The sequence below is a fragment of the Hibiscus syriacus genome, unplaced genomic scaffold, assembly GCF_006381635.1.
Source record: "Hibiscus syriacus cultivar Baekdansim isolate YM2019G1 unplaced genomic scaffold, ASM638163v2 tig00112965_pilon, whole genome shotgun sequence".
NCBI classification, from domain to species: Eukaryota; Viridiplantae; Streptophyta; class Magnoliopsida; order Malvales; family Malvaceae; genus Hibiscus; species Hibiscus syriacus.
This window is the reverse complement of record NW_024063427.1, coordinates 50,925-64,199: the sequence shown is the minus strand read 5'-3', so window position 1 is coordinate 64,199 and position 13,275 is coordinate 50,925. Positions and strand designations below refer to the sequence as shown.

The 13,275-nt window shown below is 35.0% G+C and overlaps 2 protein-coding genes across 2 annotated transcripts; one reads left to right on the top strand and one right to left on the bottom strand.

The window, feature by feature from the left end:
- The first annotated feature begins 1,450 nt into the window (after nt 1-1,450).
- Nucleotides 1,451-2,523, top strand: LOC120184889 (uncharacterized mitochondrial protein AtMg00810-like). The gene is made up of 4 exons (XM_039189249.1): nt 1,451-1,548; nt 2,032-2,125; nt 2,194-2,358; nt 2,401-2,523. The coding sequence occupies exons 1-4, from the start codon at nt 1,451-1,453 to the stop codon at nt 2,521-2,523; spliced, it is 480 nt and encodes a 159-aa protein (XP_039045180.1).
- Nucleotides 2,524-10,273: 7,750 nt separating this feature from the next.
- Nucleotides 10,274-11,954, bottom strand: LOC120184885. Its single transcript, XM_039189247.1, has 2 exons — nt 10,534-11,954; nt 10,274-10,357 (listed from the first exon to the last, which is right to left on the bottom strand). Exon 1 carries the CDS (start codon nt 11,952-11,954, stop codon nt 10,827-10,829), a length of 1,128 nt encoding a protein of 375 aa, XP_039045178.1. The 3' UTR covers nt 10,274-10,357; nt 10,534-10,826.
- Between the last annotated feature and the right edge of the window lie 1,321 nt (nt 11,955-13,275).

Below are 13,275 nucleotides of genomic sequence, written 5' to 3'. Positions count from 1 at the left end.
ATCCTGTTGAAGGGGAGGCTCACGCATGTTAGGTTGAATCAGTTGCTACCCTATACTGTGAAGGACTCGAGCTAGCAGTTGAATAATGTCTCGAAAGCATCGAGTTCAATAGATTTGTGGCACAAACGCCTTGGTCATTCGTCGATGGCTGATGTTCGAGCTGTAATGAAGACTTGTAATGTCATCTCTAGTGAAAATAAGTTGTCTCATGTGTGTACAACATGTTTACAAAGCAAGGCGCATAAATTGCCATTTTGTAATTCCTTAACTGAATACAAGGAACCTTTTCAATTGATTGTTTTAGATGTTTGGGGTCCAGCACCTATTGTTTTTGCTGATGGTTATTCATATTATGTGTCCATTATAGATGTGCACAGTAGGCACACTTGGATTTATCTACTAAAAAGGAAATTTGAAGTTATGCAATGTTTTTAAACTTCTACAAGATGGTAGAGGTTCAGTTTGGCTTCAAAATCAAAATTATCCAGACTAATGGAGGAGGAGAGTATCAAGCTCTCAAAGGTTGGTTCCTTGCTAATGGTCTACAGCAAAGAATTTCCTGTCCAAGTACGTCTGAACAAAACGGGAAAGCCGAGAGGAAACACATGCATATTGTTGAAATGAGATTAGAACTGCTAACTAAGGTTGAACTACCCTTAAAATTCTGGAGTCATACGTTTATTTCAGTTGTTTATTTAATAAACCTCTTACCAACTGAAGTGTTAGGTGGAAAGTCTCCTTTTGAGGTGCTCTATAAGCAAACTCCTGATTATTCCATGCTCAGGATTTTTGGGTGTGCATGCTTTCCTATTTTGAGGTCATTCAACCAACATAAGTTGGATTTCAAGTTGAAACGGTGCACGTTTCTTGGATATAGTCCTTTGTATAAAGGATACAAATGTTTAGATGACAGTGGGAAAATCTTCATTTCAAGACATGTTATGTTCGATGAAGGAGTTTTTCCTTATGCTGATAAGAAATGAGAAGGTTGCTTAAAATGTGGCACTCCCACCTCGACAAATTTTCTACCTGTAGTACAATCTTCTGCAGAGTTACACAATGGTTAACCTAGAAGGTGCATGCAGGTTGTGTCTAATCCAGTGCATAGTCATAATCGCTCCCCGGACTTGCATCTCCCTAGCTTATCCCAAGCAACAGATGTTGTGGAGAATGAGTGTGCAGGTAATGACTTAGTAGTACCTGCTATAGCTTGTGATGAAGAGACAACCACTGGTGTACATGAGTTATGTGTTCCAACCGTTTTGAGTGATGATAATGATGCTATTATAAATAAGTATGTTCCTAGTGCCGTCACACGTGTAGAATCTCAGGCTGATGGTGAACAGTCCAATGTTCATCCCATGGTGACTCGAAGCAAAAATGGGATTTGGAAATCGAAGTGCTTCAGGTGGCTTGCTCAGATAAAGAACCGAGGACCATTTGAGAAGCCATGAAGAGTCCTGAATGGAGAGCTGCTGCTCAAATAGAGTTTGATGCGCTGGTGAAGAACAACACATGGACACTTGTTCCTCTCCGAGTGGAAGGAAAGTAGTTAATTGTAAGTGGATTTTCAAAATCAAACAAAATGTTGATGGATCCATAGCAAGGCACAAGGCTTGACTTGTTGCTAAGGGGTTTCTGCAGTAGCCAGGTATCGATTATCATGAGGTCTTCAACCCTGTGGTTAAGCCAGCAACAGTACGAGTCGTGCTCTCGCTTGCACTAGCTAAGGGATGGTAGTTGAGACAAGTGGATATAAATAACGCCTTCCTCAATGAGTTCTAACTGAGGAGGTATATATGGCACAACCACCTGGCTATGAAGAAGGTGATGGAAGTTTGGTTTACAAGCTTAACAAAGCCATTTATGGGCTGAAGCAGGCTCTCGAACGTGGTTTGAGAAGCTAAAGGAGTTTTTTGGTGGCTCAAAACTTTGTGTTAGCAAGGTCTGATGCTTCACTGTTTGTTAGGAAACTACTAACATCATCATGTATCTACTAGTATACGTAGATGATATTATCATCACATGAAGCTGTGAAGAAGAAGTGCAAGATATGATCACTGGTCTTAAGAATCAGTTTACACTAAATAATCTTGGGCTCTTAAGTTTCTTTTTGGGAATCGAAGTATGTCGAGAAGCTGATGTGGTTATCTTAAGTCAGCAAAAATATATACGTGATCTATTGTTTAAAAGTGGGTGGAGGATGCTAAGGGCCTTCTTACACCTATGGTCACCAATTGCAAGCTGGCGGTTGACACTGGAGTACCAGTTGAGGATGCAACTCATTATAGGAGCATTGTTGGTGCGTTGCATTACATTGTTGTCACACGACCAGACATTGCTTTTGCTGTAAATAAGGTCTGTCAATTCATTCATGAACCGTGTGAGGTTCATCTTCAGGTAGTGAAACGAATATTGAGGTATCTGCAGACTACTGCTGATTTTGGTTTTTCAGCTTCATCACAGTTGTCTTTAACAGGCTTTGCTGATGCGAACTGGGGTCAGATGCAGATAGACGATTGACCTCGGGTTATTGTGTCTACTTTGGTGACAATCTGGTTTCTGGAGCTCTCGTAAACAACAGGTAGTCGCTCGGTCTATGGAAGAGGTTGAGTATCGGAGTGTTGCATGTGCTGCTGCGGAGATAGTATGGCTTGAATCACTACTGGGTGAGCTGCAGGTGTCCATTCATGAGAAACCTATCTTGTGGTGTGACAATTCCAGTGTTATAGCTGTCTATGCAAATCCAATCCTGCATTCCAAGTTCAAACATGTTGAACTTGACATGTTTTTTGTTATGGAAATGGTAGCTGCTGGCAAGCTATCGGTTCAGGAGGTACTGCTTTTGAGCAGGTTGCTGATGTCCTAACCAAACCGTTGTCTGCTCCAGCGTTTCTTAAACATAGGCAACGATTACTTGTCTCACAAATTCAAGGCAAATTTGTGGCTTCAACGGTTGAGGAGTGTGACGAGTGAGTTTATGGTGTTTAGTGATAGGAGAGTTTGCTGTAGGGGGAATGTGGTGCATGTTCTTGCGTGTCTTGTGTGTGTTAAAGGGCTTGAGGAATGTCAGTAGTAAAGTAGGGGGAATGTTGGTGTATGAGCTAGAGCTGGGTTGGTTTTAACCAATCCTTCAAGTGTTAGTTAGGCTGTTGAGTGTTAGTTAAGGTGGTTATGAGCAGTTAAACTTCTTGGGTTGTTCTAATCACTTGTATACATCATGAAATGAATGAAGTTTTCCTTCCTAGCTATTCTCTCTTTGATCTTGTCCACTTTACGTTGCTCATCGTTCTACGTTCCTTAGAACGATACTATAACAGTCCCACTCTAGTCAGTCATAATCCTTCTCCAAGTCCACTTTAATCGCCATCCACGCCTTATTGCCTTTCTTGATGCTCATAGAATGAATAACCTTTTGAGCCAAAATAATGTAGTCTGTAATGTTCCTTGCCGGTACAAAGCTAGATTGATTAGGAGAAATCCAATCCAGAAGGAAAGATTTTAGCCGATTGACCAGGATTTTTGTAATTATCTTGTACGGTACCGTGCAGAGACTGATTGGTTGGAATTGTGAGATCCTCTCCGGGATCTCTACCTTTTGGATGACAACCAGAAGAGTTTATTTGCCGAAGGAGGAAGATTACCATTCCTGCAAAAATCAGAAAAAAATGAGTTACACTTCCTTCTAGAATAGTCATATTCCTCTGATAGAAACCCGCATGAAAGCCATCAATTCCAAGTGCCTTCAAAGGATTCATCATGAAAAAAGTTTATTGTATCTCATCAACTGTCGGCGTACGTGTAAAAATGATTAAAACCACCCACTTGCCAATGCTCATAGACTGTCGCGGCTCAAACGTAAATAGATTTTGATAAAAAAACTCACCGCATTGCTTTGGATCTGATTCGGCTACTCACACCAATCCCCCTCATCCATCTTCAACATAGAGACATGGTTTCGCCTCCGTCAGTTAATCGTCGAAATATGGAAAAACTGAGTATTCCTATCACCACTTTGAATCACTTGCTTCTAGATTTTTTATGCCATAATTTCTCCTCTTGATCAAGAGTTACCTCAAGTTCTTGCTTCAGCTCCTCCTAAGTTTAATAAGAAAGGCAATTGCTTCTTCTCAAAAGCTACTTCAATTCGACAAATTCAAGCTAGGAGTAATGTTTTCCTTCTATCAATATAGACAAAAACCTCCTTATTCATGGTTCTACAATCAGCCCAAAGCTTCGACAAGTTCCCATCCAGAGATTCCCCATTTTTTTCCACGAGTTTTGCAAGAATTGTTCAAAATCATGATGATCAATCCAAGCATCCACAAAACAGAATGACCTTTTATTATAATCACCACTATTCTCAGAGGTAGATAAGAGCAAAGGTCTATGGTCAGACCAATTTTCTGAAGGTGGTAGATAGTTGTCGAGCGAAAAACCTCCATCCGTCAAGCATTGCCCAATCATCTATCCAATATTCGGTAAAGATCATCGCGTTGACAGGTAAAACATGGCCCATTGAACCCCAGATCAATCAATCCTGAATCAAAAAGAAAATCACAGAATTTCAGAAAAATACCCGATCTCCTACCTGATCCCCTTTGTCTCTCAAGAGAATTGCAAATCACATTAAGATCACCACCGAGCACCCAAGGCATATTATTCTCCGGCTCCAAAGGTCTCACTTGATTCCAAAGATGACTACGCTTGCTACTATCGGGGCTTGCATAAATAAACGTGATGAAAAAACTCCTCGTATTGTTTTTATCCACACAATACCCGTGGATGAACTGATTCGACGCCACCAAAATATCAGTCAAAACTCTCCATTTCTACTGAATCCAAATACCACCTGAAAAGCCACTTTCCTCCACACGGAAAGAAGCTTCAAAACCCGATTTCTTGATGAACTTATCAGCTTAAAATCCACTCACTTGAGGCTCCATCAATGCAATAACATCTGGCTGATGCTGCTTCAACAAAAGCTTAAAATATCGATTAAATGCAAAGCTAAGAATGCGTTGAGTATTCCAAAATAAAACTTTAACCATTAATAAGGAGAGGAGAAGGAAAACCATACTGCATTAAATCATTTGATCCCTGTTAGGATCATTTTCGAAAGTCTTATTAGAGTTCCATCGTACCTCCGTGATTGCATGCTGATGGCCATTTGAACTCCCCAAACTCAAATCTGTCCCCTTTACGTTGAGCTTATTAACCATGGATTCCATTCATTCGGCCAGAAGAGATTTCGAGGGGCCATTTCACTTTTTTTCAAATTTGACCCCTTCCTCGAGCCCCATGAAACGCGACCATTGTTCTCCCATAAAACTCCTCTCTGGTCCTCCTCCCCTATATTAATGGCTATATGGTTCCCGTCCTGCACATAAGAGTGAACCTGCATCGGTTTATCGTTGCTTCCAGTTATTACAATTTTTTAATTGTTTCCTATCACGTGGGTCTTCCGTTGCTAACTTCATACAGATCTATCCCAGTGGACATGCTTAAGTCACTTGCAATGTTCTGCTTTCCTTTACAATGTTTCTTCCCCTTTCCGCTTGTTTATTTTATGACAATGTTCGAGATGTTGAAGCTTCAGTTACCATACTATCAATGACAGTCGTCGTCACCCTGTTCCAGCCTCACGAACCTCAATTTTCTTCATGTTTTCTCCTACACAGGGTTCAACCTGCTCATTTGCCTCATTAATGACCAAAGCCCCATAACGATTCCTACTTACCTGAACACCACGGTTTGGCCCAACCTCAGTTTCCTTCTTGTTTTCTCCTACACGGGGTTCGGCCTGCTCATTCGCCTCATTAATGACCAAAGCCCCATAACGATTCTTACTAACATGAACACCACTGTTGGGCCCAGGCTCATCGCGATTAATAATTTCTTTCCCAGCAGCCTTTTTCTTTGTCCTCGGTACCACCTGCGTCCAAGGGCCATATGGTTCATTGTCAGTTTCATTTGCTCCATTAGCATCCATCCCCGTTACAGCACCATCAACCAAAACAGCTCTACAAGAGTCTTTTGTATGACCATATATTCCACAAGTAAAACATATGGTCGGCAAGCCTTCAAGCTCTACCCCCTAAAAATGCCCATCGATCATGATTCCATGAATCAACGATTCCCCAAGTCAACGACAATGGCTAATCTCGCAAAGCGCCCCCTGGCCCCTCTTACCCTCAATCGTATTATAATCTATCTTAACAATCTTTCCGAGTGCTCTCGTAATTGCCCTAAGAAAACTTTTAGTATAATAGCGATACGGAAGTCCAGAAAGTCGAACCCACACAAGTATTCGTTGAGGATGATAATCCGAAGTATAAAACGACCTTGACCATGGCTACACCGCCAAATAACTACCACAAACCATCCAGGGCCTTTCAGCCACGACATTAAGGTAATCATTCTCTAAAGCGAAGCGTATCAGAAAGTATTCGTTATCCAAATCAATGAGTTGCATCTCACTATTCACCCTCTACAGCGTTTGAATTTGGATGAGTAACGCATTGTAGCTCTTCTTCCCTAACAAACAGATTATTACAGATTTCGCAAGCTTCTCATCAATAAAGTTATGAACTCTCTCCGAGAACCGTATATCAGGGATAGGACCATCCATACCAATTTGCACACCACCTTCACATAATTCCACATCCAAATCGCTTATAAAGTTTTCTGTTCGCGGCAGTCCTTGATGCCTAGCCACCATATCACTAAAAGATAGTTTAACCGTCCCTGCGACTACCTGGTTCAATTTCGGTTGGCTAGCCTGATCCCTCTCCTCTCCAGGCTGCGTAGGAACCGCTTCATTCATAGTCACATCCCTACTATCGGGCTCCAAGCCCTTTTGATCCGACTCGAACGAGAGGCCAGAGACCATGAGATTTCTCGATTTTTCCCCGCCTATAACTCCTCAAATTGGATCTCATTGCCCGGGCGTTCCAAAGAGGTGGCTGGGTGATCTGGATTGATAAGTCCGGCAGTCGTCCGGGCAGAGCGGAAGCAGGTGCATCACTAGGGTTTCCTATAATATCGGAGGACATGACTAGGGTTTCCTATAATTTTTTTAATAAAGCATAAAGATGTCTATAAATACAAAAAAAATAACATAAAGTACTTTTCTAACCAAACACCAGAAATAAAACGGGAGAAAGTAGGGGTAAGCGTTTATCGAGTCGAGTAAAGTAAAAAAATTCAAGTTATTCGAGTTTATATTTCGTATTTTATAATTTGAATTTAACTTGAAATTTTTTTGAGTCGAGTTAATCGTGTTTCTTATATTTTATATTCTTTTCACATTATAACATTATTTAATATATCAAATATAATCTAAAAATATAAATATATCCATAATATTATATTTTAAGAAAGTATTTTGAGATTAAATTACTGACGAGAGTATAAATGAACAAGGAACTGATGGGAAGAAAGAATTTACAAACAATTGTAGTAAAAATACTAAATTGAGTAAATCGCAAGGTTAAGAGGCTAAATAAAAAAGAGATAGTATATTTTAGCTGAAAAGTAAGAATCGAAGTTACATATGTATTATATTGTGGTATATGAGCATGTGGTTCAAATTTGAAAAACGGACTTAAAATAAAGCATGAATTAAGGAAATTATGAAAAATTGAGGGACTAAATTGAAAAATAAAAAATTTGTTATCAAAAAGAGGAATTGAAAGTACATATTTATTCTATAATGGTTTCGGAGTATGTTGTTCAAATTTGGTAAAAAATAGACTTAAAATAAAAGAGAAATTGAATGAATAATGAAATCATAGATTAAATCGTAAACTATCAAAATACTTAGTCAAATTTTTTATTTTTGAGTAACTCGAAATTTCAAAATTTTAACTAGATTAGAACTCAAAAATCGAATTAATAATTCAAGTTGACTTAAATAACTCAACTCAAATAATTCAAAATTTAAAAAACTAATTTTTCCAATCAAGTTTAGTTTTGATCAACCTATGAGAAACCGAGAAAGTACTTATCGTTTTTTTTTTTTTTTGAGAATACTTCTTGTAAATTGAAATACTTAAAATAGGCAGGCAGACAGTTTCTCTGTTTGATATCCATAACCAAACAATATCTTTCTTAGTAGGCCCAATCGATAGTTAGGCCGTTGTAGCTCATAAGTTCTTTTCATGTTTTCCAACAAATTTTCTTTTTCATTTAATTTTTCATTAAATTAAAACTTTCTAAAGTAAGTTTGAAAATATAGATTTGAATTTTTAAAAAGAAACTAGACATGATTTTTAATTATTTTTATCATAATATTTTATTTTTTAATTTTAATACTTTATTTTTAATATTATATAAATTATATATTCTCTATATCACTAAAATATTTTTATTAATTTTTACCAAATTTTTTAATTTTTATTTCTTATTATTTAAAATTTATTATTAATAAAAATATAAATATATTAAAAATTTTCAGTCAAGTAAGTTTTAAATATATATTTATAAAAAAAATATAGTTAAAATAGTTATAATTAAAATTTAAAAAACTTACTTCTAGTAGACAATAAATGACAATTTTAATGGAATGAAGAAAGTAATATATAAAAATATGAATATTTATTTGGTATATTGATTTTTAAGCTTTATAAGTAAGGTTAAAAAAATAAAACAATTAGATTAGGAGGATCATCTTCATAATAAAAAAGTCTTTAAATTACATTTTTATCAAAAAAAAATTAAATTACCCGATCTAAATTAATAGTTCAATAAATCAAAATAAATAACTAAATAAAAATAAACAAATATTAGGTATAATAATAAAAACACATTTAACTCTAAAAAAGTAACTGATATTAGAACTTAAGAGTTCGTTTGTTTCTATAAAATATTTTCTGTTTTTGTTTTTAAAAATAGTTTTCATTTTCAATTTTTTGAAATTTAGAAAACATGTTTGATTTATATAAATGAAAACTTAAATCCAAAACTAAAATAGTAAAATTGTATTTGGTATCTATTTTTTAAAATAGAAATACATAAATAGTTATTAAATAATTAAATTAAACTATAATTATTAAAAATCATTATATGAATTTAAAATGTGAGTTAAGCATATATAAAATAATAAATTTGAAAAGAAATTCTATAACTAAAAATTTATTTTAGTTTATAATAAGAATATAATATTAATGTATATTGGACATCAATTAAATTTAAAAAATACATAAAAATATTGTTATTAGCAAGTGCATATAAAAAGTTTCATTAACATAAATAAAAAGATTAGTTGTAATTGAAACCCTCAAATTTTTGGGGAAAAATAATTAGTGTAGTCTATGAATGTTTTGCATCAAATGTGATCCTTTAAGTTAGAAAAAAAAAATAATCTAACCCTTTGAACAAAAAAATCAAATGTTGATCGTCACGACAATTACATGATAATCTATAATATTGATGTGACAGTTCATGATATTATTGTAGCAGTACACAATGAACAATGATGTGATATGTAGACTTAATTGATCATTTTAGAAAGTTTGAGGACTTATTTAATTTTAAAAAAAAATAAAAATATATAAAAGTAAAAATATAAAATATAAAAAATTATTAAGATATTAAATACATTAAATATAAAAATGCTACAAACTTAAACTAATAACCAAAATTTTATTTAAGGACCACATTGAGTGTAAAAAAATTTAGGGACCATATTAATCTTTTTACAAAAGTTTGAGAGTTTCAAATACCATTAAATTTTAAAAAAAATTGTTAGAATGATTTAAACCTATATAAGGTAAGTTAAAAATTTATATATCATTTTTCCTTATTTTTAAATTTCCTAAAAATTTTAATAAAAATATTGGAAACATCTTTTTTATGTTTTTATGTTTTTATTTTCCAGAAATCATTTTCCAATTTTACAACTAAACATGTTTTCTGCAAGTTTTTTATTTTCTAAGAAAATAAAAATAAAATATAATTTATATTTTCTAAAACCAAACATACCCTAAATATACTCCCTTAAAAATAACAAGAAAAATCAACTCAACGAAGTCATGAGAAGTAATGAAAGATGTATATGTGCACATATTATCAACAAACCTCTGAATCAAAACAAACCTCATCCCATCATACCTTAATACCATGCTCATTTTTTATGCAAAACAATCTCATTTAAAAGAAAAGGGCAATATTTTTATATATATATATCATATATCACTGGAGCATGTTTGAAATTGGTTCCAACATCAAATGCTTAGTACTGTACAGTACAGTACATGTACAAAGATTTGAGCCCATCATACCTTGATATCACTGGACATGTTTGAAATTGGTTCCAACATCAAATGCTTAGTTACAGCCAAAAGTACATCATTGCCTGTGCAAATAAAATGGTCACATTATCAAGCTTTGAAGAAAAGGAATAACAAACATAATGAAACCCAGAATGCAGAAAAAGCCAGTTTCCATTGATGTTTCGAAGCAGATCAAAGGAAGACGATGATTGTGGATACTAGAGACTGATTAAAATGGAAAGGTAATCACAAGTCATACCTCTGTGAGAGGAACTAGAGACACCTCGTCCGAGGGAGAGGGCAGTTTCTTCGGTTTCCAACTTCGCATCTCGGATTGTATTGAATTCAGCCGTTGTCTTAGATCCTTCAATAAATTAAGTTCATCTTCCCTTCCTTCTACAATATCATGCCTTGTATTGTTTCTTCCACTCTCAAGCTTCTCAATTCTCTGGCTAAGTTGTTTCAAATCGGATTGATAGTCGGTAACGCCAGCGGCTAAGTGACGAAGAGCCGATTTGCTGTCAGCATCTGAAGTCAGCAACTTATTTACCTTTATGCATTCAGTTCCATATTCAGCTGGCAAATCGTCACCTTTACATAATTTCCCTCAGGCTTTGCACTCAGAAGGTTATTCATCTTTATCCAGTCAACTTCATCTCTAGCAGGTAACCCGAAGTTATCTTCCAGTATCAAATCCGGCTTTCTAAGCCGATCTTCGCTTCCCAAAACCGACTTACCGTTACACTTTTCCCCATCAAAGCAAATTTTACTTTTTGCACTGGTTTCAGGAATTTCATGTATAACTGGAACTTCAAATATATCATGAACACTAGAGGAAAGAGCAGAACTTGAAATGCGCAATTCTGTTGAATCTTCATGAGATTTTATCTTATGACATTCATTCAATGAGCTAGAATTTAGGGACAATGATTCAACCTTACGATTTGAAATTTTCTTATTTTTCTTCAGATCAACTTCTTTACAATCTGCAATCTGTTTCACCTTTTCATCCAACAATCTGATCTGCTCCAAGTAAGAAATGAATTCACCAGCTCCTGAATTTACCGAACTTCTCCTTGAACCCAAGCCTTGATCACGAACCACCGTGTCGGAATTTCCAGCATATGTGCTCTCCTGCACCGGCGCCAGATTGTTTTCTCCATCATTAGTACTCTTCCTTGAATAGAAATCTATTGGTAAACTTGCAGGCAAAGAACTGAGTCTTCTAACAGTAGATTTAATACCCTTTTCCCCATAGAATGCATCATTTCTTTCCGTAAATCGGTTCGATGTAAACTGCTTTTCGAAATCATTCAAATCATCACACCCCAAGCTTAGAAGCTTATACCTATAAGCCTGAACTTGGAACTCAAGGGAAGAGATCTCCATTTCTTTCTGATATATAAGTTCTTCAAGAATTGCAAGAGATTCCTCAGCATGACAAATCTTTTCTTCAGCCAATCTCTTGTATTGACTTGCTTCCATCTTCACCGCCGCCTTCTCGCTTTGCAGCCGCAGTATCATCGATAGAGATTCGTTCGTGGCAGTGGCGGAGGATTCTCTTTCGAACTCGAGCTCAGAATATAGCTTCTGAAGAAGCTGCTGTTGTGAGCGAAGCGTTTCTTTAAGAACTGTAACATCCGTTTCTTGTATCGGCAAAGTTGCAGAGCTTCCAGCCATGGAGGATTGCGCAATAACTCGGATACAATGTTAAGCAGAGTTGTTTCAGAATTCCGAAAGACAAATTCACTACTTCTTGTTGTTTTCCCGAATATTAAGCACTCTGATTGCTCCTATCATATTAATCTGAAAGGCATGGAAAATACTTTGTCAAGAAAGAGATTAAAATGCCAAACAAGATGCACTTTTTGTTATGAAAATATTTATGTCCCTAAACAAACCTATACTTAATTACCAAGTAAAACTAAATTACCATAATCGTACGTTTTTCAATTATTGGAAAAGGGTTGTTAATGCAATAATGATATTATCATTTAGAAGTAATTTTAGATATTTTCATAAAATTCACTTTAAGACATTTATTATTATAAATAATTTTAAAAATTTTATAAGCTTTCATCATTGTATCAAGTAAAAGTTTGGGTTGGAATTAAGAACCCCTTTTAAATGAAAAGAGTTATATCTTTCCTATATAAAAATCTGGGTATTGAAAATGGATGATCATAGTTCTTAACTTTCCCAAGAAAATTTGAAACAACCATAAAGCATAAAGCATCATACTGACAAGATTCAGAAAACCAGAAGCGAAACAAAATTCAAATAACGAATGTAAAGTTGAAGAAAAACCTGGTATTATTCTGCAGAAAGAGAAGCAAATTTGGTCCTCTGATTCTCGAGTTCAAACAGCACCCGTACTTCTATAAATACTCAGCTTTATTTTTCCATGAAGGAAAACTCAACCCAGTTAGTCTTTAAATCTTAATAAACAGGAAAGCGTGGAAGAAAGGTTTGCATTTAAAAAGGAATAGAAAATGCAAGGGCGTGCTTTGCAGGTGGAAGTTTTAAAATAAAACGCACGAATAAATTTAGGAAACATCAAAAGCCAAAAATCTAAACGATGGTGTTATTGTTTTTATGGATATGGGATCTTAAGTTTTAATGTTAACGGATTTGTTTATTAATATTTTTTAATTTATATATGGTAAGTAGGAGTTATTATCTGTTTAATGATAACTTTTAATTATTTGACGTGTCGTTCACACTGATATTTTTAATCATCAAATTTGAGAATTTAAAAAATAACAATAATTCATTTATGATCATGGTATAATATATATAATCCTTGTGAAATTAAACCCTTAAAATATTATTTAATTCTTTAAACCAAGAGTGCGAGTTATCAGTAGGAATTACTTGATTATGGTATTAATTTTTTTTGTTTATAAAATAAATCTATATATTATGTATTTTCGCCTCATCATTATGTTGATTCTTCGGACAGTATTTAAGAACAGGAGAATATTTGAATTTATCGGTTTCA

Bases quoted from the DNA above. Each gene is read 5' to 3' on its own strand.
- LOC120184889 (XM_039189249.1), top strand. From the start codon at position 1,451: ATGAAGAGTCCTGAATGGAGAGCTGCTGCTCAAATAGAGTTTGATGCG. The intron at 2,126-2,193 runs GTATGTCGAGAA...ATTGTTTAAAAG, and splicing joins GTTTCTTTTTGGGAATCGAA to TGGGTGGAGGATGCTAAGGG. The intron at 2,359-2,400 runs GTCTGTCAATTC...GTTCATCTTCAG, and splicing joins TTGCTTTTGCTGTAAATAAG to GTAGTGAAACGAATATTGAG.
- LOC120184885 (XM_039189247.1), bottom strand. From the start codon at position 11,954: ATGGCTGGAAGCTCTGCAACTTTGCCGATACAAGAAACGGATGTTACA.